The sequence below is a fragment of the Salvelinus namaycush genome, chromosome 24, assembly GCF_016432855.1.
Source record: "Salvelinus namaycush isolate Seneca chromosome 24, SaNama_1.0, whole genome shotgun sequence".
Lineage (NCBI taxonomy): Eukaryota > Metazoa > Chordata > Actinopteri > Salmoniformes > Salmonidae > Salvelinus > Salvelinus namaycush.
In genome coordinates, this window is record NC_052330.1 from 13,933,692 (window position 1) to 13,960,804 (window position 27,113).

General features: G+C 41.5%; 2 protein-coding genes across 3 annotated transcripts in view; both read left to right on the plus strand.

Moving 5' to 3' along the window:
- Nucleotides 1-15,461, plus strand: part of LOC120019742 (vacuolar protein sorting-associated protein VTA1 homolog) — a 46,897-nt gene extending 31,436 nt beyond the window's left edge. The window contains exons 4-8 of one of the 2 annotated variants that reach the window (XM_038963167.1): nt 2,372-2,447; nt 3,657-3,768; nt 9,915-10,130; nt 11,563-11,643; nt 13,752-15,461. In XM_038963167.1, coding sequence (XP_038819095.1) covers nt 2,372-2,447; nt 3,657-3,768; nt 9,915-10,130; nt 11,563-11,643; nt 13,752-13,897 — 631 coding nt within the window. In that variant the 3' untranslated portion in view covers nt 13,898-15,461. The remainder of the gene's footprint in view (nt 1-2,371; nt 2,448-3,656; nt 3,769-9,914; nt 10,131-11,562; nt 11,644-13,751) is intronic. The other variant, XM_038963168.1, reaches the window with a different exon arrangement.
- Nucleotides 15,462-18,676: 3,215 nt separating this feature from the next.
- The window catches only part of LOC120019296 (adhesion G-protein coupled receptor G6-like), a 55,242-nt gene continuing 46,805 nt past the window's right edge, over nt 18,677-27,113 (plus strand). Inside the window, exons 1-2 of the mRNA XM_038962600.1 lie at nt 18,677-18,891; nt 22,743-22,831. Of these exons, the coding sequence (XP_038818528.1) occupies nt 18,890-18,891; nt 22,743-22,831 (91 nt within the window). The 5' untranslated portion in view covers nt 18,677-18,889. The remainder of the gene's footprint in view (nt 18,892-22,742; nt 22,832-27,113) is intronic.

Sequence of the window (27,113 nt, forward strand, 5' to 3'; positions counted from 1 at the left end):
TACTTTCCAAATGCACTGTAGATGGAGATGGATGGGTATATGGATGGATAGATTGTCATAATTTCTGTCTGTAGTGAAACTGGTGCCATCAGTTATATGTAGAACCACATTTGGGAAAAACTTTGAAAATACATGTCGGTATTACGAGAATTAGGCTATATTAATATTCTACTCCGACACAAAAAGTCTTGATTTACAAGAAACTGGACCTATATAAACAAGCCATAAATGTTACGTTATGTCATGTGTGGAGGTGCAGAGTTGAATGTTTATGGGAACTAACCCTGAAATAAGAAACTTCCTTCAGCTTTTCAATATATTGGTCTACTTTCCGCTCTGCACTGCTCTGTACGGCTCCAATACAAGGCTTACATTGACATGACACACCTCTGGACTGGAAGCCCCCAGAAAGCAAGCCACTATGTTTCTGCGTTTTTTACATCCCTGCGTTTATGCTTTCTGGAACCAGCTGTGGGATTTTATGACATGTTTACCCTCCCTGGTTCCGCTCGTGTGATCTACACTGAATGCCCACAAGTGGTGTCCTCTCTGAACTCTAGCTCCAGACCCACAGTCCTCTCTCTTAGTGTCATCACTAATGTTGTATCAGGGCAAATAGTTTGCTATTTGAATCCCAAGACAGTTAGTTTAGTCATTCTGGACCTGTTTGGATCCTTGGATCCAATTATCATGCAACCACATAAGAGACAAACCCACGTAAACTCAGCAAAAAAAGAAACGTCCTCTCACTGTCAACTGCGTTTTATTTTCGGCAAACTTAACATGTGTAAATATTTATATGAACATAACGTGATTCAACAACTGACACATAAACTGAACAAGTTCCACAGACATGTGACGAACAGAAATTGAATAATGTGTCCCTGAACAAAAGGGGGGTCAAAATCAAAAGTAGCAGTCAGTATCTGGTGTGGCCACCAGCTGCATTAAGTACTGCAGTGCATCTCCTCCTCATGGACTGCACCAGATTTGCCAGTTCTTGCTGTGAGATGTTACCCCGCTCTTCCACCAAGGCACCTGCAAGTTCCCGGACATTTCTGGGGGGAATGGCCCTAGCCCTCAACCTCCGATCCGACAGGTCCCAAACTTGCTCAATGGGATTGAGATCTGGGCTCTTCGCTGGCCATGGCAGAACACTGACATTCCTGTCTTGCAGGAAATCACGCACAGAACGAGCAGTATGGCTGGTGGCATTGTCATGCTGGAGGGTCATGTCAGGATGAGCCTGCAGGATTGGTACCACATGAGGGAGGAGGATGTCTTCCCTGTAACGCACAGTGTTGAGATTGCCTGCAATGACAACAAGCTCAGTCCGATGATGCTGTGACGCACCGCCCCAGACCATGACGGACCCTCCACCTCCAAATCGATCCCGCTCCAGAGTACAGGCCTCGGTGTAACGCTCATTCCTTCGACGATAAACGCGAATCTGACCATCACCCCTGGTGAGACAAAACCGCGACTCGTCAGTGAAGTGCACTTTTTGCCAGTCCTGTCTGGTCCAGCGACGGTGGGTTTGTGCCCATAGGCGACGTTGTTTCCGGTGATGTCTGGTGAGGACCTGCCTTACAACAGGCCTACAAGCCCTCAGTCCAGCCTCTCTCAGCCTATTGCGGACAGTCTGAGCACTGATGGAGGGATTGTGCGTTCCTGGTGTAACTCGGACAGTTGTTGCCATCTTGTACCTGTCCCGCAGGTGTGATGTTCGTATGTACCGATCCTGTGCAGGTGTTAGACGTGGTCTGCCACTGTGAGGACGGTCAGCTGTCCATCCTGTCTCCCTGTAGTGCTGTCTTAGGCGTCTCACAGTACGGACATTGAAATGTATTGCCCTGGACACATCTGCAGTCCTCATGCCTCTTTGCAGCATGCCTAAGGCACGTTCACGCAGATGTCTTTTGGTGTTTTTCAGAGTCAGTAGAAAGGCCTCTTTAGTGTCCTAAGTTTTCATAACTGTGACCTTAATTGCCTACCGTCTGTAAGCTGTTTGTGTCTTAACGACCGTTCCACAGGTGCATGTTCCTTAATTGTTTATGGTTCATTGAAGCATGGGAAACAGTGTTTAAACCCTTTACAATGACGATCTGTGAAGTTATTTTGATTTTTACGAATTAGCTTTGAAAGACAGGATCCTAAAAAAGGGACGTTTCTTTTTTTTGCTGAGTTTATTTGAGAATTATTGAATTATCCATGTTCTGTGAAGCAGCATTTCTTGTTGTAGACATTTGTCACAATTGGCTGGCAGGTTTTCAACACTTGAGTTTAATGGTCTCAGTATGCCTTAATTAAGAATCCAACAGTGTGATGAATTTTAACATTTATTAAAAAATATATTTGTCTTTCTTTGCAGGAATATGATTAAGTCCTTCTACACATCTAGCCTTTTGTTAGATGTCCTGTCAGTTTTCGGCGAGTTATCGGAGGAGGTAAGTCATCAATATAGAATACACTTATCCTACCCTATAGGCCCTATAGACTATATTGTAAATACATCTACCTTTTTATTTCAGCACATTAATACATTTACACTGTGTGAATGAGTCTGAAGTATTATGAACTGGCTATCCACATTTTCATCCTTCCATCAGTCCACAGCTGCTCTCAAAACCATAAAAAATCCAAGACATGGAAAGAATAAGAGGGAGAAAATAGTGAAGACTATAACGTATAGCCTCTCCAGTCCAGGACAGTAGACAACTAGACAGCAGATACCTTTTTTAAAGCATCTCCATGGGTCTCCATGGCTGCAGATGTACTGTGGCAGATGACAGACAATGTTTCATTGAATGGCTGCTCTCTCCCCCCTAAGGGCCAGGCATTTTCCCTCTGTAGAAAGCTCATTGGACAGGCTGCTTTAACACGGAGCTTTCTCTCTCTGTAACACTAACCCAGACAATGGCGCCTCAGAGTCCCCCACTCGCTGATTACTGGAGATACGTTTTTATACAAAGCATGTCACAATGCATTGTGGGAGATTGGATTTCTTACAAAAAAAGGGACATTTCAGCACCAGAGAGAGGAGGGACAACTTTTAGTGGATGGTGATCTAGAGAGCTTCCTCAGATTGTATGTGAGCCTGTTAAATCGTAGCTATCATCAGTCCTAAACCTTCCCTCAGGTCTAGTATATTGTCATCTCCAGGGGTAGATTAGAATTATGATAGTGTTAGTTGCTTTAGAAATTACTTGACTTTTAGTTTTCATTGTACCGTGCAATTACGTCTGCGACCCTGTGCATGTGACTGATAGTCATTTAATGAATTGTGGTAAATCAGAAACTACCTGGATTTACTTGTTGACTAAAGTGAATCTGTAGTTTAGTGAAGTTTTTCACTAGCTCCTCCAAAGAATTTCCAGTTAATTAATCCACAGATAAGATTACCAAGGAGGGAACTTTCAAATGAGGTCCATAGAACTTCTAATGAATTTCGTGACCTGGGTGTTAGAAACCACAGCAATTTCTTCACCTTGTCCCCATCCCTCCACCGTAAACCAAAGGATAATCAAAACAGTCCTATCATAAGCCCTTTTCTCCGGTCTCCATTGTTTATCTAATTGCTTTTAATTCACTTCTCTTATCTTGATTATTTCTGTGTTATTCACCACCACCTCCCTCTCTCCTTACCCTTTTTTCAGAACATCCAGCACAGGAAGTATGCGAGATGGAAGGCCACTTACATCCACAACTGTCTGAAGAGTGGTGAAACCCCACAGGCTGGCCCTGCTGGCTATGAAGAGGAAACATATGGTAAGGACTGATATTCTATCAGCACAGCCACCAAAACAAACTATGACCCATTAAGAAAATACCTCTTCTCCTGGCCTTTCCTTCAGGAGCCTTTTAGACCCGCTTTCCTCCGTCTGGGTGACGTGCTGCTTCAGTCAGTAAAGGTTGGCCGTCATTGTGTGCCTTATCAAGTCTGAGGGTGCAGCCTCGGAGGCTCGCAGTGGCTTTGTGTGTGTGTGAGAGAGAGCTGATATTTGTTTAATGATTTTTTTTCAACCCCTTATCCTTAGAGGGGCAGGAAGGGCCCAGGGTAGGTCGTTTTACCCCGTGGCTGTGGTGTAAGAAGTATATGTTACTAAACCTTTGGATTGAAGGTTGCGGCTGACATCCACTGGTTAAGAACAGTCTTAAAATTAGTGTGTATTATTGGGGTACATATGTCAGTCTTATGTTGGTTGTGTGTGAGGGCCCATGTGTGTCTGTCAGTGTACATTTAAACACCCTTTAGAGACCAAGACTCCCAAAGTAACTACATCTCGGACTTAGAACTGAGTGGTCGGCCAGGCGGTACGGATGTTGCCTGTGGTGGACAGGGCCTGGGGACCCTCCTAACCACCGGTTAGAGTGTGATATGAAGCAGAGCATGGCACGGTTAGATCACTGTGCTCCTCTCTGAACATCTGCTGGGTGTGATATTGTACGTTTGACCTGAGCACCACGTGTCAGCGATGAAGTCATCTCTGGAGCCCTCCACTCTACTGCGACCCAACCCGCACCCAGACTGAAACTATGGGGACAGGGTCTCTAAATCAACATGCGGCTGGTCTGTCCCCTATTTCATCTCTTGTTTTAGCCACACGATTGAATAGAAGTTACAGTATGACTGTCTGAAGGCTAGTTTTAGACGTAGCCTACTTTCTGGTGTAGTTCAGCTCTTTGTGTGGGGAGAGTAACGTCCCTCCCCTCCCTCCCGCCTGTTTTGAATGTGGGCCTCCCTCTGTAGGTGGTGACATCATGCATGGTTATTCCCACTGATGTGTAACATTGCCAAGAAAAAGCTGATATCATACTCGCTCCTCTCCCTCGTATTGAGTCTAACTCAGTCCACACACATCAGGATCTTATCACTGCATCTCACTGTTTCCACATGTCTGTCAAACAACTCAGGAAGAGGGTGGCCCGTTGCTCATTATTACATGAAAACAGAGTGTAAATGGAAAATAAAATAGGATGTGTTACAATGATGAGCAGAGACTGTACTTTGGGTGTTCATTTGGGGATTTTTGGCTTTTTACTCTTGATTGGTTTTACTGTATTTTGATATGGGATAGATTTTCAGATTTTTCTATTAGCTTATTTTAGATTCATAGCCATTTTGACATTTTATTGGTTTTACTGTCTTATATTTGACCTGTTTAGTAGGTTATTGAAACCTACGTGTGGGAATAAATCTTGCTTTGTTTAGGGCCCACAGTGACTGCATTGTCTCAGATACATATTTGCTTGACTTTCCACTTCCAAGGAGGAAGAGATGATTAGCAAGGGGAACGGAATGGAGGAAAACACTGTTGAAATGACAGAGAGCCAATAGGAAGCAACTTTGTTGATTAGCATATTTTCCCCAAGCCTCAACCGTGGTGCTGAACCCTGTCCCGATTGAAGAGTGAGCCAGAGGCAGAACAAACAAGTGCAAGCTGCTTGCCATGTTGCCCACAAGTCCAGTCCAGTCAGTGAAGGCACGCTTGTTTTGTAGCCATGCCACCAAACGATGGAAACTAGTACAGACGTATTTGATTCCTTAACATTTCGCGAAAAATAAGGTCACATCTCAAATAAGCCATGTGTTGAGGGCAAAGCATGGAAAGTAGTGTTTGACTCCAATTCAACTTCACAAGCTACAAATACAGTCAACGTTTTCTCACAGGGCATCAGTAATGTGCTGAAGTGTCTTTTTCAGTCTATCATTAGGATTAGGGACTCTTTCAGAACATTCAGTACCTCTGCAGTCGCCAATCAATTACATTATCCATCATCTGCCATGTTTGAGAGTTGTCCTTTTGGCCAAGTAGAAGACTGTCACCAGCTCAACTCTGATAAGAAGCAGCACAAAAATTGCCTTGCGGCTACTTTGTTTGAATCTTATTATTGGTTTAAAATATATATAATTTCGGAGTGTCATTACGAGGAGGAACGTTTTTATGCAGTGTTTCACTGGGCTGTGACTGTAGGACTGAATTTAATGCATATCCTTTCAATCTTTGGGATTGTCTGTCCTATGCACAAGGCAGCATTCTGAGCCTTGAGACTTGCATTCGATAAAATCTTTCCATCTGTTTACGATCCCTTCTTCACAGTCTCTGTCACTCATTATCCCTGTGCATTCTTTCACCCTGCTGGCCATTTATTGGGTCCGACTGAACCAAGCCCTTGTGCTAGAGTCGCTGTCAACACCCATTTAAAACGCCCATCACTCCCAACTGTTATTGGCACAAATCAAGATTAAGTGGGCCATTGGCGAAACGCTCAACTACAGCTCCTGTCTCTGCTCCTTTCACTGATTCAGACATAATGTGAGACTTTCTCTTTACTGTCTGTCTCTCACGTGGCTCTAATCATGGGAGTTTCATCTGATCCAAAGAGAGGAGCGAGGTAGGGGGGGGTTTATCTCGGAGCAATCAAGATCCCCCTCTGTATAAGTAAGTAGGATACAATGCTGCTCAGTGTGTGAGGCTGAGGCTGTGCAGAGCTGGGCTGTGAGTGACCAGAGCAGAGCAGGGAGAGTGTCTGCAGGGAAAATACCCGGTTCCTGTTACACAGCTCCATAGTTCTCCATATCTCAGAGAGATGTTCTGGGACCAGGCCTCCCCATCCTCATGTGGCCTACTCCCTCCAATTAGCCCCTCAATCCTCTGGGTCTTCCCGTAGACTAACGGCCTTTCGCACCACGACAAATGCCGACGTTGTCACATAAACCTAGACGGTTTATTTGTGTTAGCCTCCTCCAGCCATATAATTTCACCTTGAGTCTGGGGGAAAACGGGACAATATGCTAGAGAAACACTAATATTGGCAGAGGAAATGGTTTTAAGACTGACACAGAAACATCTATGAAAATGTGTTGAGGTCTGTTTTTCATAATGTCATTTTATGGAGGTTAGGGATCTATGTCCAAAGTGGTGTCAAATATAGCACATGTAGGCACATACAATGTATGATTTTTAATCTCAGAAAATAAGTTTGGGGTTAATATTTTCTTTAAATTAAATCTGGTCACTCCAAAATATGTTTTGAGCGTAGTATTACTTTTAATGAGTCTAACAAACAGGCGCCATACCCATGAAATGGAATTTCCTACTTTTTTTCTCTCTGCATTACAGGATTTAAGCTTGTTCTTCTGGGATTTGGCTCAGTGTGCTTTAGAAACATATGGTATATATCGCAGCTTAAAGACTGAGTAGATAACCTTTTCCTGTTAAGCCCATTGAAGTTCAGTACACACAAAACACTTGACACTTTTTGAAGTCTTGTTTTTGTCTGAATAGTCTTTTAAAGTCAAATATGTTTAGTCTTTTATATGTTGTCATTACTCAAGTACTTCTCTTTCAATCTTAGGTTTCATCTTTGCATAAGAAAACTTAGGCTCAATGCCTGGTATGTTTCTCCACAACTTAGTGTTCACATCGTTCCGTTTGAGCAGTATGTCGGCACTTGGCACATTGCCCCAAAGTGGCCATCTCTAATTCATCTCAGCCAATCCATGCCAAGAAGCTGTCCTTGTGTGTTGGAAGCTCAGATCCACTTCCATGGCTGTAAGGTTTCCTATAACGTTCCTTTGCATCACTGGTTGCATGAAGGAAAAAAGGGCCTCCTTGGTGACTCATTCCTCCTGTTTGCACAAGACGGCATGAGGAGGGGATGGCTGGTCTGGGACCTGGTGGTGCACGTAGTTTCATCTTGAAGCATACCCACGCCACGGTTTCCACAGTGACAAATGAACCAATCATGGTCTTCGGATTAGATTGAAGCATATTGCGAATTGAAGCTTCAGAAGTAAAATCCACGTGATTGGAGAAGAAAAAAAATGTGGGAAATGTTTTTGAAAGGGATTTACCAAGATAAAGTGTAGCATCCTGTTGTGCTTTGATGAAAAAGTGTTTGTGACCTATTTGGTTGAGTTATTGTTGTACCCTACAATCTTGAGTCAGCCTCTAATATTGTTGCCACAGCAAGGAAATGATGTAACTCAGTGGGCAGTATATCTGCATGTTGTCCTCTGACTTCATCTGCCGTAATATATTTTATTGGGTTGTTTATAGATTTATACCTCATATCAGTACTTAACATTCAGTCTTGCGTAAGTTCAGCCTTATCAGATGATAACTGACGTGATATGGGGGCAGGCCAGTTGTCCATTGTCAACGTGAAAAGTTTAGTATAAATCTGTGTGCAAACAATATGAGCTCCATGACTGAGGTCTGAGGGACTGCAAACTACATACAGTTGAAGTCGGAAGTTTGCATACACCTTAGCCAAATACATTTAAACTCAGTTTTTCACCATTCCTGGCAGTTAATCCTTGTAAAAATTCCCTGTCTTAGGTCAATTAGGATCGCCACTTATTTCAATATCGTGAAATGTCAGAATAATAGTAGAGAGAATGATTTATTTCAGCTTTTGTTTCTTTCATCACATTCCCAGTGGGTCAGAAGTTTAAATACACTCAATTAGTATTTGGTAGCATTGCCTTTAAATTGTTTAACTTGGGTCAAACGTTTCGGGAAGCCTTCCACAATCTTCCTACAATAAGTTGAGGGAATTTTGGCCCATTCCTCCTGACAGAGCTGGTGTAACTGAGTCAGGTTTGTAGGCCTCCTTGCTCACACACGCCTTTTCAGTTCTGCCCACAAATGTTCTATAGGATTGAGGTCAGGGCTTTGTGATGGCCACTCCAATACCTTGACTTTGTTGTCCTTAAGCCATTTTGCCACAACTTTGGAAGTATGCTTGGTGTCATTGTCCATTTGGAAGACCCATTTGCGACCAAGCTTTAACTTCCTGACTGATGTCTTGAGATGTTGCTTCAATATATCCACATCATTTTCCTTCCTCATGAAGCCATCTATTTTGTGAAGTGCACCAGTCCCTCCTGCAGAAAAGCACCCCCACAACATGATGCTGCCACCACCGTGCTTCACGGTTGGGATGGTGTTCTTTGGCTTGCATGCCTCCCCCTTTTTCCTCCAAACATAACGATGGTCATTATGACCAAACAGTTCTATTTTTGTTTCATCAGACCAGAGGACATTTCTCCAAAAAGTGCAGTTGCGTGTGCAGTTGCAAACCGTAGTCTGGCATTTTTATGGCGGTTTTGGAGCAGTGGCTTCTTCCTTGCCGAGTGGCCTTTCAAGTTATGTCGATGTAAGACTCATTTTACTGTGGACATAGATACTTTTGTACCTGTTTCCTCCAGCATCTTCACAAGGTCCTTTGCTGTTGTTCTGGGATTGATTTGCACTTTTCACACCAAAGTACGTTCATCTCTAGGAGACAGAACGCGTCTCCTTCCTGAGCGGTATGACGGCTGCGTGGTCCCATGGTGTTTATACTTGCGTACTATTGTTTGTACAGATCGACGTGGTACCTTCAGGCATTTGGAAATTGCTCCCAAGGATGAACCAGACTTGTGGAGGTTTACAATTTTCTTGGTCTTGGCTGATTTCTTTTGATTTTCCCATGATGTCAAGCAAAGAGGCACTGTGTTTGGAGTTAGGCCTATAAATACATCCACAGGTACACCTCCAATTGACTCAAATGATGTCAATTAGCCTATCAGAAACTTCTAAAGCCATGACATCATTTTCTGGAATTTTCCAAGCTGTTTAAAGGCACAGTCAACTTAGTGCATATAAACTTCTGACCCACTGGAATTGGGATGCAGTGAATTATAAGTGAAATAATCTGTCTGTAAACAATTGTTGGAAAAATTACTTGTGTCATGCACAAAGTAGATGTCCTAACCGACTTGCCAAAACTATAGTTTGTTAACAAGAAATTTGTGGAATGGTTGATAAACGAGTTTTAATGACTCCAATCTAAGTGTATGTAAACTTCCAACTTTAACTGTATCTTAAATTCCTCCCTTCTTTTCTCCCTCCTCGTCTCTCCAGAGGAGGAGTATGGTGCTGAGGGTGGAGGGGGACCCTCCTCCCAGTCTGCTCAGCCCCAGTCTCCACCTCATTCCCAGCCCGGCTTCGGGGATCCAAACCAGGGGCCTGGGTCCATGGGCGGTCTCCCCTACCCCCCCACCAACTACAACAATATCCACATCCCCCCTGGAGCCCATTGCCCAGCCAACACACCTGCAGAGCTCCCTCCACCTGCAGGTACAGTATAGTAGCTCTACACACCACCCTGTCATCCACAACACTCATCAGAGCCTTTAGATTGCTACTCATGAGCTATTCATATCTTTAGATGGATCAGTGCAGTCTTTCTTTGTGATTACAAGCATGATCAGCTCTAGCAGAGAGACAGAATGGTCATGATGAAAACTACATAGACTTGACTAATTATTTGCCTGCTTAGTTTGACTAGGCTAATTATTCATCTGACCATTTTTCGCAAACTTCTCCTGATGTATAAGAGAGTGGTGTTCCCCCTGGCATAACTTGAGTACAGCTCTGCTCAAGCCTATGGGATACACTTTGCCATTATACCCGTCTTGTATATTTTGGCATTTTTCCTTGGCAGGTCTTTTGTGAGCGGAGAGACAGGATTGTGTAATGAACCCTAATGACTGCTTTCTTTGCGGCTGACTTGTTGTGTCCCATATCACCCAGGGGACAGTTGCCTCACACAAAGCAGCCAACACTCAGTCATTTGTAACGGCCCCACCAGACAAAGACCAACGAGATATGTTTGTTTATTCATTCTCTAGTGGTTGTTATTAATATGCCACAGGCTCATTAAGGTTGCTGTTGATGATAAAGGACATCAACATAGGTTGTGGATGTAATATGGACAGTTGAGATTTATCATAGTTTCCTTTATTGACTCAGTCTTGGCAGGCCGTGGGCGGCAGAGGTCTGTCCTGGTCTTGGCCTTGCTGACTTTACCCTGCGTGTCTTCCTGTTTTCCCTGCTATCACTCTCTCGCTCTACCTTTTTAAAGATCAGAGCCAGAGCAGAGCCAGGGGTGAAGGCAGGGGGTCAGTGAGAGCAGGGTCCATTCTGAAGCCCTGATAGGGTGCTTTCCCCCGGAGGCCCAGGGCCTGCCTGTGTCCTCTGTGATTAGCCCACTGGCTCCCAGGCACAGAGGAAATGACTGGTCTCCACCCAGTGACCCCAGAGGTGTTCAGGCGCTAATTGAATCGGGGGCGGAACGCCACGCTGCAAACTCCAGATCCTGCAATACAAACACATGAAATATAGCTGCACAGATTTCCCCCAGGACTTTCCTTGTTTTTTTGGACCAATGTAGCTGGAACCTGTTTCAGGAGTCTATACATTGGCTGTGAGGAGAAAAATGAACATTGTTCCAGGTTATGATCATCAAATGTGACCTTGTTTTCATCATAGATCTGCAGTCAATCATCCGTTTGGCTGGAGTGAATGGACTGAGGACTGGTCTCCAAGTGCATTCAAACCACTTGTCTTTATACATCATAAAGTCATATCCCAGCGTTAGCCAACACATTTCTTGGTTGGGGCGTAGCAGAAGTTGAAAGTGCCCTGTGCTGTTTTTCCTGGACTCTAGAGGTTCTGGGTGGACTAGAGAGGTGGACTGGACTAACTCTGCCCTGTTCCCCTGTGTTAGCAGGAGAAGCCATTCAACCAGTGCCTGTTCCCCGAAGCATTCCAGCGGTCGACCCCTCACTGCAGAGTGCCACTCAGGAAGGTAAGGAGTAAGAGCAGGAAGGTAAGGAGTGAGAACAGGACAGGGACCGCATAGTACCCCCTTCCCTTCACCAGGCACCCTGGGGCTCAACTCACCTCACCCACACCCCAAAACCACCACCTCCTGGCTGTGAGGAGATGAAGGGTGGGGGGGCGTGAGGGGTGGAGAAAGACTGGCACACGGCAGGTCTCCTCATAAAATGCTTTATGGAAAACAGACTTCGGGCTCTTGGTTTCCAGCACTGGTGGGAAAAATATGACCACAGACAAAACCCAAATAATCACTGGCTGATGAAAAGAAAATGACTACATTACCAATTGCAGTGTCATGACAATGCAGCCTTAATAAATGTTAATGAATAGAGAGCAGAAAACACAGTGTTTGGTTGGCATGAGAGGTGATAATTACAGAGCCAGTGTGATAGTGTTACACAGGACGTACGGTGCATTCGGAAAGTATTCAGACCCCTTGACTTTTTCAACATTTTGTTACGTTACATCCTTATTCTAAAATGGATCAAATTAATGTTTTTCCTCATCAATCTACACACAATACCCCATAATGACAAAGATCAACGTTTTTTAGAATTTTTTGCAAATGTATTAAAAATAAAAACCGCATACCTTATTTACATAACATTACCAAATACACTGAGGCAAAAAATTATCTGCTGGAAGTTTATAGAATAAAAGTGTACAGTATAATATTTACACAATGCTGTACACCTGTGATTTGGCCTGATCTATTCCTAGCACTAGCGCAATTACTAACTAGCGTTAGCGCAATGACTGGCATGCTAGCAGATACCCATAGACTTCCAGTCATTGTGCTAATACTAGTTAGTATTGGCTCGCGAAACTACCTCTAACTTCCTTTTATATTGGACACAGAAACATAAATATGGTATCCACGAGTTAATCTGACTCTAGGGATGTAAATAAAGGGCCTCATTGCCAAATTCCTGAAGTATCACTTTATTTTATGACCTTCAAAGCCAAGCAAAATAAGAAGAAACAGATAAACGTTAGAATATTGACATTCTGTTTCTCTATTTGAGGAGGCTTTAGGCGATGTTTTGAAAACAGTTGAGAGTGCAATGATGGTCTTTGACCAGACCATTTAACCTGCCCCCAAATATTAAATAGAGTAACCACCCTCAGAGCTGTGCAAATCTTTCCTCAGATGGAACATCATTTGCATAGTGGTATATTCTGAAGGGCCAAGGTTATAAAATTACCTTAATGCCCACTGCCTTGATTTAACACAAGTGTTCAGAATCTACCCAACATCAGCCTAACCCTATCATTTAAATGCCTGGTGGTAAATGGGAGCTTCTTGTGGCAAGCCACAAATGTATCCCTTGCCATGTGGCTAATACATGAATACTTTTTGCCCGTAATGTTTATTTAATTTTTTTTGTAAATGGGACAGTCACCGGTAGACAATGCAAGATTGAGGAAATTTGGTCCATGATCATCATATTTTAGTATATCACTCACTGTAGCGGAGTGAACGGGTAAGCAATTATCCTGAATCATGTTATTTTTCACCTCAGTTTTTCCTCCCTCTAGTTTTTAACAAGTTGCAAAACCACATGTTCTTAGTCATTGTCCATACCGATAAATAGCCATTAACATTACTTAACATATACACAAGAAACCTATCATTTTGAAACACACCATTCAATGTTTATGTTCATGTTACCACAAATGTGCTTTAAACCATTTTGAATTCTGAAGAAATTGAAAATGCTTAGCATATGTGTCTAGACCGACATGGTTCTTTAAGAGTTTTAAATAGTGTCTTATATTGTAAAAATGGTCATGGGACTCATGGCCAGTGTCTCAAATTCTGGTGATATTGCAGAGTGTGGTTGGATTTGTGAAATACGTTTTGAGTTAAGGGAGAAATCGGAGAGCTGTTTCAGGCTGGTCTGCCTCAGGCAATTTATGACCTAATAGGGCGGGTCAGTGAGGGAGTAAAATAGGAGCGGGGTGTGTTACTCACACACAATCTCTCTTAATTAAGAGATCACATTATAGAATGTAACTTTTGTTTTCAATAATTACACTTGTCTCAAAGGAACTCCTTATTCTTTGTCTCGGCAGGTGACGTGCGCCTCACGCCAGAGGACTACACCAGAGCTCAGAAGTACTGCAAGTACGCCGACAGTGCCCTGCAGTATGAAGACGTGGGCACGGCGGTGCAGAATCTGCAGAAGGCCCTGAAGTTGCTTACCACTGGCAAAGAATGAGACCCATTGTCCCCCGGCGTCACTGTATCACTATATCGCTGATCTGGCCCAGAAGAACTGAGACCGTTACCCTATAATCTACAGCAACCCCAGCTGTATCCGTCTGAAGAAAGCAATTCTGTCCCAACATAACGTAAACAACAATGACATCTGTGTCTCCATATTGGACTCCTGCTGTGGAGCTTCCAACATGTCTGTCCATAACTAGTGAGTTGCTCATTAAAGACTTCCTGAGCCTGTGTTAAAACAGTGCATTTATCACCTGCTAATATACTCCTTATATTAGTTTACACAAACAACCTGTTCACCTTAGTTTGATAACACTTTTGTGTAACACACATATCTCCTTTTGTATGCATGCACGTTTTGGGAACGTACTCGTTTTGCAGTTCAAAAAATACCAAATCTTTCATCAATTTTACGTACAGTAAGTAGCCCAATGCTTCAAGTAGACAGTAGATATAATCCTCTATTTTCAGGCGACATTGATCTGCCCTTTACTGTGTTTTCAATACAGTATCTATTTGTCTTATTTTCTCGGGTGAAAGGACTCATTTCTGCATCAACACAATTTAAATAAAATGTGTAAATTGATTGATGGTTGGTGACCTGTTTGTATATACTGATACTGTCTGCTTTAGTAAACAAAACTGTCCAAGCAAGAGGAGGACTTTTGTTCAACAAGAAGGGGACATATACGGTTAGTTTCTTGGACATAGGTTTAGCCTAGTCCTAGACTAAAAAGCTATTTTAATGGAGATTAGCCATTGTGCATTCTTTTTAGTTGGGGACTAGGCTTAATCTGTGTCCAGGAAACCGCCCATAGAGAAGTAATGTCACTTTAGTTGAAAGCCCTTCCCTTCACGAAACTTGTACTTCTGTATGCTCTTATCTTTGACTGAGCAGTAGATCGGTCCATCCTCAAATATGCAGAATTTTCTGAGTGAATTTTGTGTTTCTAATATTTCTAAATTGTTCATTTCATTTATCGATGTGTACTTAAATGAAGGACTCATTTCCCTGTTATTAAAACACATCAATTAAAGTATTTAGGTCATTGTTCATCATTTTATACATTTCCATAGTGATGTTGAACTGGGAAATATTGAAGCATGCCAGTGCTCCACACCGTAGAGACAGCAACAGTCTGTTGAGGGGGTTTTTGAATAGATTTATCCAGAACGCAACATCCCTCTCGACTGCTGTCTCCACTTGAAATGTATTTAACTAATTTGCTCTGTTTATGTAGCCAAGCTTTGAAGATGACCTTCTCTTCTCCCTTTTAGTGTTCGTTTGATAACAGTAATTGAACTGTAATGTACAGCCATTGGCGATTATTAAAATGTGCTGAAACTCTAAGAGCAGATAATTGAGTGGACCTCACTGTGGAATGTTCACTCTGAAGGCTCATCATATTAAATAAATGTTTAAACGTGTATATCAATGAGATGAAAGGAGTGAACAATTACATTTAGAGCATTTGTAATATCACCAGGTAGTCCCCTGCTGCATTACAAGGGCCATTGAAATAAAATGCTGGAAATTAAACCTTTAATGAACTGCATGATCCCTGACTGACATTTTTGAGTCCTGCATTTCCAAAATACCACACTGATACCTTCCAGCACATTTAGTTTATTCAATCAGGTTACACTCCATTAAAATATGAATGAGACAGGAGAAGTACCATGAATACCATGTCCTTTGAGTGTCCTTAGGCTTCTACTCATTCAGGTAATAAATAATTAGTCGTCTGGGGTGATGTTTAGGTTTGCTCAACCTGTTCAATGTGATTACTATGCGTAGTTTCTTGCTGTCATCACACTCATTGTTCTTCTTCATTGCCTGTTGCCTTAAGAGTTATACAAAGGGCATTGGCCCTTTATCTCTCGACTGGCTGAACTATCACTACCAGCATCTGTATTTGCCTGAGTCCCTTCCTTCCTTGTTGATGGGCATGGTGTTGATGCAAATGAAAATCAGGTGGATTCCTTCTACGTATTTTTTCTAGCTGTAAAGTTTATGGGGGAGAAAAGTCACACGTCAATTGAAATCGGTAATATTCTCTCTGTGACCGTGAACAACTGCACCTTAAATCTGTGCACCATGTCCAGTCAGCCAATGAGTGGCTTGAGTTATGGTAAGTATTGGAGGTGATGGGGACAAGATGCGGACATGTGTTGCTTTCCACAGTTATTTTGCAACATTTCAATTTATATTGTTGTGATGGTTAGTATACCACCCGTACACACAATGTAAACACTGCTCACATGACATCAATACTGGCCCTATTTAGCTCACATGACAGTACTGTGGGAACATCAGCTGGGTTTGATCATCCCTTTGTCATGATTCATTATGTACTGGTAGGAGAACAGCTACTTCTTTGGCTTTTGTAATAGTTTAAAGCCTCCCCGCCGTTATAAAACAGCTGTGTCCCCAGCTGTAAAGGTCACTCACAACTGGAAATGGAATCACTTTTGCCAGGCTATTGTCCGTCATTTAGGGAACCATATCTGAAAGTTAGTATATAGCTGTATTGTCACCCCATAAAACTCTCAATGTTCTATTCTATTTTGGGATGTTTTGGAAGATGGGATAAAGTGCTTCCCATAGTTTCATTCAAAGATCTGTCATGTCTAAGTATCTTAATAGAACCCCCCAACTCAATTAAGGAGCTACAATGAAGTCAATAGTTTTATCAACAATAGAATACATATCGTTTTGTATTTTGGCTGTGGTTAAAGCTCAACTACACAAAAGTGATGGCTTTGGAGAACGAAAAGATGAAAAAGTGTATAAGGCATGCAAATTCAGCAACCTAGACTAAGCATTTTGTATTATTCTGTACGTGAATCCAGGACACTCCATTTAGTATGATTTATTATGGTTCATATGGTAGGTATTCATTTGTGGATGTCCATCCATTTTGTACACTATGTTACAAATTACAATTCGTATGATATATTACGAATTTGCTAAACTTATATGTTACGAATTCTACTTTGTTGTCACTAACGTTAGCTAGGGTAGAGGTTAGGGTTAGGACATGGGTTAGCTAAAAGGGTTAAGGTTAGGGTTACGGGAAGGGTTAGCTAACATGCTAAGTAGTTGCAAAGTAGCTAAAAAGTAGTAACTAGGTGAAAAGTTGCTAATTAGCTAAAATTATAAAGTTGTCCGTGATCAAATTTGGATTGCTAGATGTTCACGTAATATAGACACCCACCCTCCTTTCATTTTTGCCTTAAGTAACCTGTCTTATGTAACCAAACATAACATATCGTACTAATTTGAGTGTCCCAGATGTATGTTTACTATGTTACATCTAGTCTATGAGACCAGGCTGAATTCAGATATCCAACCCTGTTAAGTTATCTCAAAGGAAGATCATTTTAAACTGCCATTGAAAGCAAATTACTTGGATCATTCATGACCTACATACTAAATTCCACCACGCAGGAACTTGTTTCAGTCCTGTCCTCCCTCAGTTCAATAGATTCCATAAAAGATGCACTGTGCAGAAATCACTCAGCAATTTCATAGTTGCTAAAATTCTAATAGTTCATTTCAGTTTATGTTGCAAAACAAGCAAGTATAGTATAGAAAATCATTGTACCATCTAAACCGCGGTGAAATATATTTTCCATAACCAACAATATTGTATTTTCAGCTGTTTGAAGCTGGTGTAAAGTAAAACAGGCAAAAACTTAAGAACGGGAAGCATAGAAATAACGCACATAGAATGCTACTTAGACTTGCTTTCAATGAGAATGACAGAACTATAACACAAGTTTTGGGGTTTTGGGTTCTGATGGTGTTAGACGGTTGAACTAAGCTCATTAAGCATTTATAAGATATTCTTCAAAACATTAGGAACATGCTATATCCATGACATAGACTGACCAGGTGAATCCTGGTGAAAGCTATGATCCCTTATTGATGTCACCTGTTAAATCCACTTCAATCAGTGTAGATAAAGGGGAGGAGACAGGTTAAAGAAGGATTTTTAAGCCTTCTGACAATTGAAACATGGATTGTGTATGTGTACCATTCCGAGAGAAAATGGGCAAGATAAAATATTTAAGTGCCTTTGAACGGTGTATGGTAGTAGGTGCCAGGTTCACCAGTTTGAGTGTGTCAAGAATGGCAAAGCTGCTGGGTTTTTCACGCTCAACAGTTTCCCGTGTGTATCAAGAATGGTCCACCACTATTCTTGATACCATCCAACTTGACACAACTGTGGGAAGCATTGGAGTCAACATGGGCCAGCATCCCCGTGGAACGCTTTCGGCACCTTGTAGAGTCCATGCCCCGACGAATTGAGACTGTTCTGAGGGCAAAAAGGGGTGCAACTCAGTATTGACTACTCTGTGTATAATGAATTTTAAAGTAAATAAAATATGTAGCAATCGCAGATTACCCCTTTAAAGAATGTTTACTTTCTTTGTGGCATGGCCTACTGTCAGTCCATGCTGCAACAGTAAGCATCACAGACACAGAATAAAACAATTATCATGGGACCTAATTATGTGGAATCTGTGAATGTCCAATTTGTCAATTTTCACAGTGTGGTGGAGAAGCAACTGCTGTAGAATTCTGGATGGGTTTGCAGCATTTTGAGCACATTTTCTTAACCCCTGGGACTTGCCTGCCTGGCTTTAGTTGAGGGTGGGGCGCCAGAGGGAGAGAGAACGTCCTCTAGCTGTGTGCAAGGACACGGCCCTGAACGGTAAAACAGCTTTACTGCTGTTTCAAGCATCTTGCGGGACGGGGAAAAGGTTCATCAATCGATTTGAGTTTCGACTTTGGGATACGTGCGTGTTTGCGTTTATACACTGAATTGTGATTGACTGAATTAAGTTTTCAAACGTCGGCGTCTCACGAATTTGAAGAAGTTTCCAAAAGTTTTCCAAAACTGCAAACTCCAGTCGGACGACAGGAGAGGAGATAATATGATTCTTCAAAGAGACCAGTTCCTTCTCCAATAAGATCATGTAAGTTATTTAAAAAAAAGATTGCTCATGGCGTTATTGTCAATGCTTGACTTTTTCATTGTCTTGGAGATTGTTCTGAGTGTGACCAGCGGATAACTTCATGGATGTTACATTGTTACACTTTGTGTTTATTTACTAAATGTATTAATTAGCCTATTGACTTTGAGAGTGGTCATAATGTTTTCAAAACACAGTCAACAACTTGTTCTGTATAGTTAACCCATTTCACTGCTAATGTAACGCCGCTGGCCATATTGCTATAGGGTTTTCATAAATTCATGTTCAGTAGCACTCAAGACCTGGTAAAGTATTACATGCTAAATGCAAACTGCATGATTATGACACAAAGTAAACTCAACTACTTTAGAGGAAGTGTAAGTTGCTTACATTATAGGGAACAGCTTTTTCACTAACATGGATTTTCTGCCTAGCTCTACTGAACACACTACTGACATTACTGAACAATAAAATGAGTGAAATTCGTATTATTTCCTCATCTCTCTGGATGCTGTATTGATGTATACCACGTTTAAAAAAAAAAAACATTTCTACCAGATGTTGTATCTTCATAAAGACTATACATTGACATGTGCTGTCTTCTGAAGTGTAATCAGCATGTGAGAAATTGCTGTTGAATGAGTGTTCTTATAATGTTCTTCACTGGTGTTACACAACCCTAGAATGTGTTCCAAAAGGTGATGTAAACTGAACGATTACAAACTAAACTCACAGCTTCCAGCCAGTTCCACCAGGTCCTCAATGTGGGACTTCTCTGACAGGACAGCAAATATTAAGAGATGTGAAATGAAGTCACAGAGAATCTGTTGAAAAGAAGATGAATAGCCTATACCTGCCCCAGGTGGCTGATGTCAGTCACTCCAATAAACTGGAGGATTTAATTAAAAATCAAAGTCTTAATCTGATGGCTCTCATATCCTGAGACCCACAGCTCAGTGATGACACTATACCATTATAAGGCATCCTCAAAGGAGAGCTCTGTGAAGGGTGAGAAAGACAGGCCTTTAGCTATCATAATGAATGTGTCTGAAGATGGTTCATGACTCTTGTTCAACCAGTCTTCTCTACTATAAGTACACTCTAAACATGTATTCCTACTAGTTTGGATATTGATAATACCGTCTTCATCTATGTTACTACTGCCCATTTTTTATTATGAGGGCCTGGCATCATGGATGTACGTATGTACAATGAAATGGATGGATGGATGTACGTACAATGAAAATCCACCCTAGCCATCAGATGAATCAGTCTTTATGTGTTCTCCATGGGACCCAAAGCACTGACCTCTCTCTGCTTGTTTTGCATTCATATTTACATATTTTGAGAGAAACAACTTTCAACAAAGAACACTTTTTCTCTAATGTCAGGAATTGCATGAATTAATGTAATAAGCAAGCAATTAATTGAGTCTTGTTCTCGAGGCCTAATGCTATAAAATATGTGTAAAGATGTAATTCACTTCCTTATTTTTTTCTTCTACATTTGAAAGGCTACTGTCTACTCGACTGTTTAGGCTACTAAATTTAAAAAAGGGGATTGTTAGAAATGTCAACTTTATGAAGGGGTTTCCTTCCTTTGTACAACACACAATCATATCCAATCATTTCCAATAACCATATTGGTTACTATTTGAATAGTCAAAGTAACAATGGATGACTTTAGAATTATGAGAAAGTATATACGTGGCTTTTTTTGTGTGAAATTTGAATAGTCTACTTTGCCATATTTTTACTGTTTATACTGAGTCTGTTCAGAAAGAATATTGACTGTCCTATGAGATAAGGTCGTGGAGTTATAAGGTCGTGGAGTTATAAGGTCGTGGAGTCGTAAACACGCCAGTTCTTCACTACTGAGTATTGTTTTCTGAATGACTGTAAGATACGATTTTCCTTCCTTCTCTTGATGAGATCACCTCTCTTGATCTTTGTTTCCTGGTAGCCATGATGAACGGGATGAGGTAAAATACTGTTGTCTGAATAAAATATGACCAGGGATCATGGCCTTTGTGTGGTTGGCCTATATATATACTCCATATCACTTCTCTCGGTGCTCCTTCTGCTTGCGAGGAAGTTGAATTGCAATACTCATCATCTTGTCTAAGTGAGTTCCCCGGCAGGGCTTTGAGTTAGGACGCAGTGAACTTGGGAGGGCACACAGTGAACAAAACAACAGTGGGTCAAGTTTAGTGAATTTTGTGAATATAATGATGTTATTTAAAGTCTTCATTGAAGCAAGGGAGAGGGTTTGGTATTTTTCCATACTCTGATGCTGTCGCTGCGAAGATGCTCTGAGTCACCAGAATCACATTGATGTCAGTAAATTACTATCCCGTGACTACAGTGATTGCATCTCTTGAGGAATCATTCAATGGGTGATACCTACTGCCTACTGAGAAAATGCAACATAGAAAGACTCACAGAAGCTTTGAAATGTTATTTTGAATCTTCCTCCAGCACCACCCAGAGCTCAGGCAACACCTAGAGTAATTGGTATCAATTAAGCCCAGACCAGACGTGGCTATTGGCTAATGAAGGTAGTGTTTGGTGAAGCGGAAAAGCAGTCCGTCCAGATAGAGTCTTGCTCAGTGTAGTGGAAGTTAACAGAGGAGGCCCTTTCCTCTCCAAGATTGAGGAGGCGAACAGGGCCTCTTGGCAGATGCTCCATCCTGTCCATTATAGTTTAGGACCACAGCAGCTCAACCATATGAGTAGCTAATAGTAGCTAACCCAGCTCTGTGAAATGACTTGGGTTTGGAGTATACTGTAATTTCCTGACTGACTGAGAGGGTTGTTTGTGTGGCCTTGAGTTGATTGGGAGAACGTTAGAAAATGAGGTGATACAGAAATGTTAAAATTACTCAGATTCAGATTCCGATGGGGTCATGGGTCACGTGTGAATTAAGAAAAAAATGACACCTAGAAACCAAAGAGAAACATCCTTACATGACAAGAGGTTGATTTTGTAGTATCTCTGTAATAATCCCACATCGATGTACAGTATCTGGACAGCAGAGACCCAGCAAAAGAAATGTGTTAAGAAGAATGGAATGACTCTGCTTGCTATTTTTCTCTTCTCTGTTCCCATCACATTGCATTTTTCATTCTGTATTCTTGCTGTGAACCTGGTTTAGATTTGTACTGTTTGATTGTTTTGTTAGTGATTTATCGAATTCACTTCCGTACATGTTAGATAAGATTACAGTGAATTTATGCTGACTAACTTGTGTATACATTTTTATGTATCGATGGTGAACTCCTCTCAGACAATGTGGACGTTTCATATGTAATTGTTTTATTTATTTATTACATTTTAAAGACACAGCTTTTATCCATTAATTGAATGATATTCCTGGAATGTAAAGTCTACAGGCAAGAGGGTTGTATATACTGTATGTACCCAGAGATCAAAACAGCCACATTGGTTATTATGGACATGGCTAATGACAGTAATTGGTGTATTTTCCTTTCGTTATTATAATACAATTTTCATGTTAAATTCAAACAAGGAGCATTGAATGAACCACCACACTGATGCAGTCTGTCGGATACTTTCCACTGGTGCTGTCTAACTGGAAGTCATTACAACTGACATGGGATAATTATTTAGCATTATAAAACAAAACTGCATCTGCTTCGCCGTGGTCCCTCGTTGTGCAGAAAAATATGTTTCCATACCACAAATACATAATTTAAACTTTCAAAGTGGACTCAAATTGCAGACCCATCAGTATGAATAAAGATACTGTAAGTGTGTGTGTATTTATGTCATTTGTATGACTATAAGACGATAACCAGTATGTCTCCGTCCTAATTGTGATTTGTGATTGACAGGGAGTCTTACATCCGTGGAGGATGGTGGCGATGGAAGTTCCGTAACGTCCTGCCAGTTGCCCTGCTGTTGATGTCCGTGCAAAGACAAGGTACACATTGATTATACTATTGGCGTCGCTTGTGTTTTCTTATGTTTTGAATAGTATGCCTCCTGAAATAAAAAATAAAAATGGATTTTGATTTCTGATTGTTTCATTATGATTGTTAAACTGTATACCATTGCTTTCTCTCAACATTGCCCTCCTTTCATTCTATGTCTTTTTTTCTGTTTCAATGATTGTGCTTGTTGCGCTTCTCCTTTCTCATGTTCGTTGCTTCTGTTAACACTGGCACTCATTGTTTTACATATGTACCTTCAGAATGATTGGACACCGAAAGGCAATTGTTATCCACAGTACAGTAGTTTGGTATCAGTAGCTATCAGGCCTATTTGAAAAATTTGTTGCAAGTCAAACTATGCACTGGGCAGAAACATTGGTGTTACCTATTAATCCGTTCATTGGTGATAACTGATATACGAGTAATGTAGATTCCATGAAAGCACAAGACAGTCATGATATCTAAAGAAATGTCTTACAGTACATGGGCAGTTAAGTCTTGGATAAATACTTGTGGCAGTACCCGTGATGGATAAATGCAGTCATTATGCAGTATTGGATAGTGTCACTTTAAACAGATGACAAGACACTTTTTATTTATCACCACCAGGTAATCCCAAAAGGGGATTTAAATATGTGTTTCATTACCCTAACAGACTCTGAAACAGGGTGAATGTTTCCCAAATGACAAATAAAAATGTTTATGACTTCGCTTTAGTGCGTTTTCATTTTGTCACGTGCGATGTTTGACAGCAAAAAACAAAATATAATTTTGCCCGAGAGTGCCGTTGGACGTTCTGCTAAGAGTCTTTAGGCTCAGGATGTGTGTAGGTCTTGGCTAATGTGTTTACCACACGAGCTAGCCCTGTTGAAGCCAGAAAAAGGCCCCCACTCTGTTCCAGTTCAGGCTTTATAAAGCTCACACCACTTCTCTCACCTAAGAGATAAAACATTGTTTTCCTGCATGTTGTAAGCCTGACTGACTTGGGTATTTTATGCAGTTCTGTAGTTTTGTTTTTAGAAAGCATAGTCTTTTTTCTATTTGTTACATGTCATAGCTGTCTGTGTTGGTTGGTATTGGCAGGCAGACCTGAAGCAGAGACATTAATATTAATAGTTCTGGTTGGTGTTCAGATAAGGCTTGGATCATAGGAGATTCAGTGCCGGGAAACAGGGCGTGTTTTAAGTGTTTTTGGTGCCAGAGAGAGAATCAACAGAGTGATCTCAACTCACAAACAATTATTGTCATAAAATGCTGCCCCATTTTTACTATTAAATATATACCATCTAGGGCCTCCCGGGTGGCGCAGTGGTCTAGAGCACTGCATCGCAGTGCTAGCTGCGCCACCAGAGTCTCTGGGTTCGCGCCCAGGCTCTGTCGCAGCCGGCCACGACCGGGAGGTCCGTGGGGCGACGCACAATTGGCTTAGCGTCGTCCGGGTTAGGGAGGGTTTGGCCGGTAGGGATATCCTTGTCTCATCGTGCTCCAGCGACTCCTGTGGCGGGCCGGGCGCAGTGCGCGCTAACCGAGGGGGGCGGGTGCACGGTGTTTCCTCCGACACATTGGTGCGGCTGGCTTCCGGGTTGGAGGCGTGCTGTGTTAAGAAGCAGTGCGGCTTGGTTGGGTTGTGCTTCGGAGGACGCATGGCTTTCGACCTTCGTCTCTCCCGAGCCCGTACGGGAGTTGTAGCGATGAGACAAGATAGTAATTACTAGCGATTGGATACCACGAAAATTGGTGAGAAAAGGGGATAAAAAATATATATATATATATATATATATATATACCATCTATCACAAGAAACAGGGGAGAAAGATATTTACTCACAAAAAAGAAGATTCAATTGAAGATACAAGGAAAATGTCAATCGAGTTCCTTTATTAAGTAGGACATCAAGAGAGGAATTTTGACTCAGACATGTCAACAGTTTATGATTAAATCCACATGGGTATCTGGCACCACAGGGCAGAGAACTCCCATTTCTGTTGTATTTGAATTGTGATAGGACACTTCTTACAACCACAAATGAACAGAACGTCAAGTTTCCCCCCATCAATTGGCATTCCACAAAATATGATCTATGCTATGTTAAAGTTTTGACATTGTCATAACATGCGTGGGTGTGTTCCTGGTGATGAGCTATGGTCTCAGCAGACCTTTGAAAACAAAATACAAATTGGCAGAACTGTTCCGTGCTCCGCCATGTTACAGCAGCACTGTACTCCCGTGTGTTAAGAAGATGGGGTCATATGTGATTAAACTGCATGGGCCTCACTCCCCCACTCAATTAGCCCTCTCATGAAAGACAGGGGCGGGACAGAGACCAGCTGAGATACAGGTATCCCAGGTGTGCTGCCAGGAGACCAGGAGGGGGCCACTTGAAAGCAGCCGAGTAATCTGGAGGATTAAACTTTCCTCAGAGGTCCTCCATCTGAAAGAGTCTATTTTTAGGCGGTGGGAGTGTCAGTGAATGTTTGAGCCCCTTTCTGCCCGTCTCTGCGTATCTGGCATTCCATCCCTTGGCACCATCCCACTGCAGCCTGCCCTGCCGCCTCTCAAAGGAGCTTTCTGATCAAACCCTGTTTTTTAGGCACTCTCTTCACTGACCTTCATCGCCCTTCACATTTCAGTCATGCTGCAGCAACAACACCGTACGCATTTCATTACAGGTCAGCGTCTTCAGGTTTATACAGTAACAATGGGGTTTTGTGTTCTTATGCTAATGTCTCATTAAGATTAGAATGCTTTTAATCATGGAAATGCAGATTCCCATCTCTTTGAAAGTTAAATGTATGCAAATGTTGCTCTTTTAAATTCTGTACTGTACACATTCACTTTTTGAAACCCGCAATTATTGAACACATTGCCAGTCAGAATGGAAAAGACTTTGAATATTGAAAAACAAAGATGCCTTTTTTATTTAACATAAAATTACTTTCCAGGAGTTGCTGCACATGATGTGCTGAAGCCAGCTATAGTTGACTCTCACATTGGTAGAGATTAGTTGTAGTAATTATGTTCATTGACTTGCTTCATAAACTGTATTAACTGAAAAAGAGATACTTCGATGTGGGTCTAAATGTGTACGTGTGCATGCGTGTGTGTGGATGTGTGTGTCCTCTGGGCCATGTGAGTACAGAGGGGCCTGGTCAGTCCCTCAGCAGCGGTCAGGGCTTGGTGTTTCTAGTGTTTCTTTTTGACATACAAACTGAGTAAACATCATTTGGCATGTTGTTTTTCCTTTTGCGCACCACACACACACCACACCAGTGGCTGACAGCATCACACACACACACAAACACAGACCCAGACCAGTTGTCAAACGTTGATCCCATTACTTGTTTATTCAACTCCTTAGCGTGAAGGGAGTTCGTTCATGCTGTTGTTTTTTCTCTGGACCCTGCCAAATGTTATGAAAATGCCACCATTTTGTTGGGAGGGATTCTAGTTGACTCCACTTAATTATAACCACAGTTCTGTTGGTATTCTTGTTGTCTATGTTGTATCATATTCTGAGGAATCACTCTTGTTGTTTAATGTATCTTATTTTTGATGTTGTGGAAGTAAAACAGAGATGGTTCGTCGGGACGTCCTGGCACACTCTCCAACATGTGTTCACATTTTCAATAACATGATTTAATTACATGGAGTGTCTGTTTTGCATTAGTTTAGTTAAAGCTTTATACTTCATGTTATTCTCATAACATGGAAAAGGGGAGAAAAAAACCATGTTCAAAGCAGAGTGGATCCAGGTAATTAATTTTATGGCAAACCACTGTGTTAGAACTCCCTACTGGTGGCAGAATCAAGAAAGATTCAGACTTGCCAACGTGCTAAGTGGTACATTTAGGAGCGAAGGGTAATAAAATAAATGACCTTTATTCCTTGCAGTTGTGCTTGTTCCAAGAGCGCCCAAAATCAGTATTTTAATGTTTACACACTTTTTACTTTTCTAATTCAGTCGTATTTTAATCTTATTCAAGTGCTGGTATGACATGTGGAAATAAATCATTAATACTTGTTGGATTAAATACCTGTGGGACTTATCTCTTTTAGTTAAGAACAACATTTACATTTAGATGTGTTTATGTTTGGTTTACGAAAGAGATAATGGAATTTCATAGCATTTAAAAATTTGAATAAATAATTAATACTTGTCATTGTGACAATTGTGTTCACTAAACAGTTACCTACAAACACGGATCACGCTTTTGTTATGGCAAGTACGTAAAAAATACCGGTCTGTCATCATTGAGGCTAAGAACTTGATTG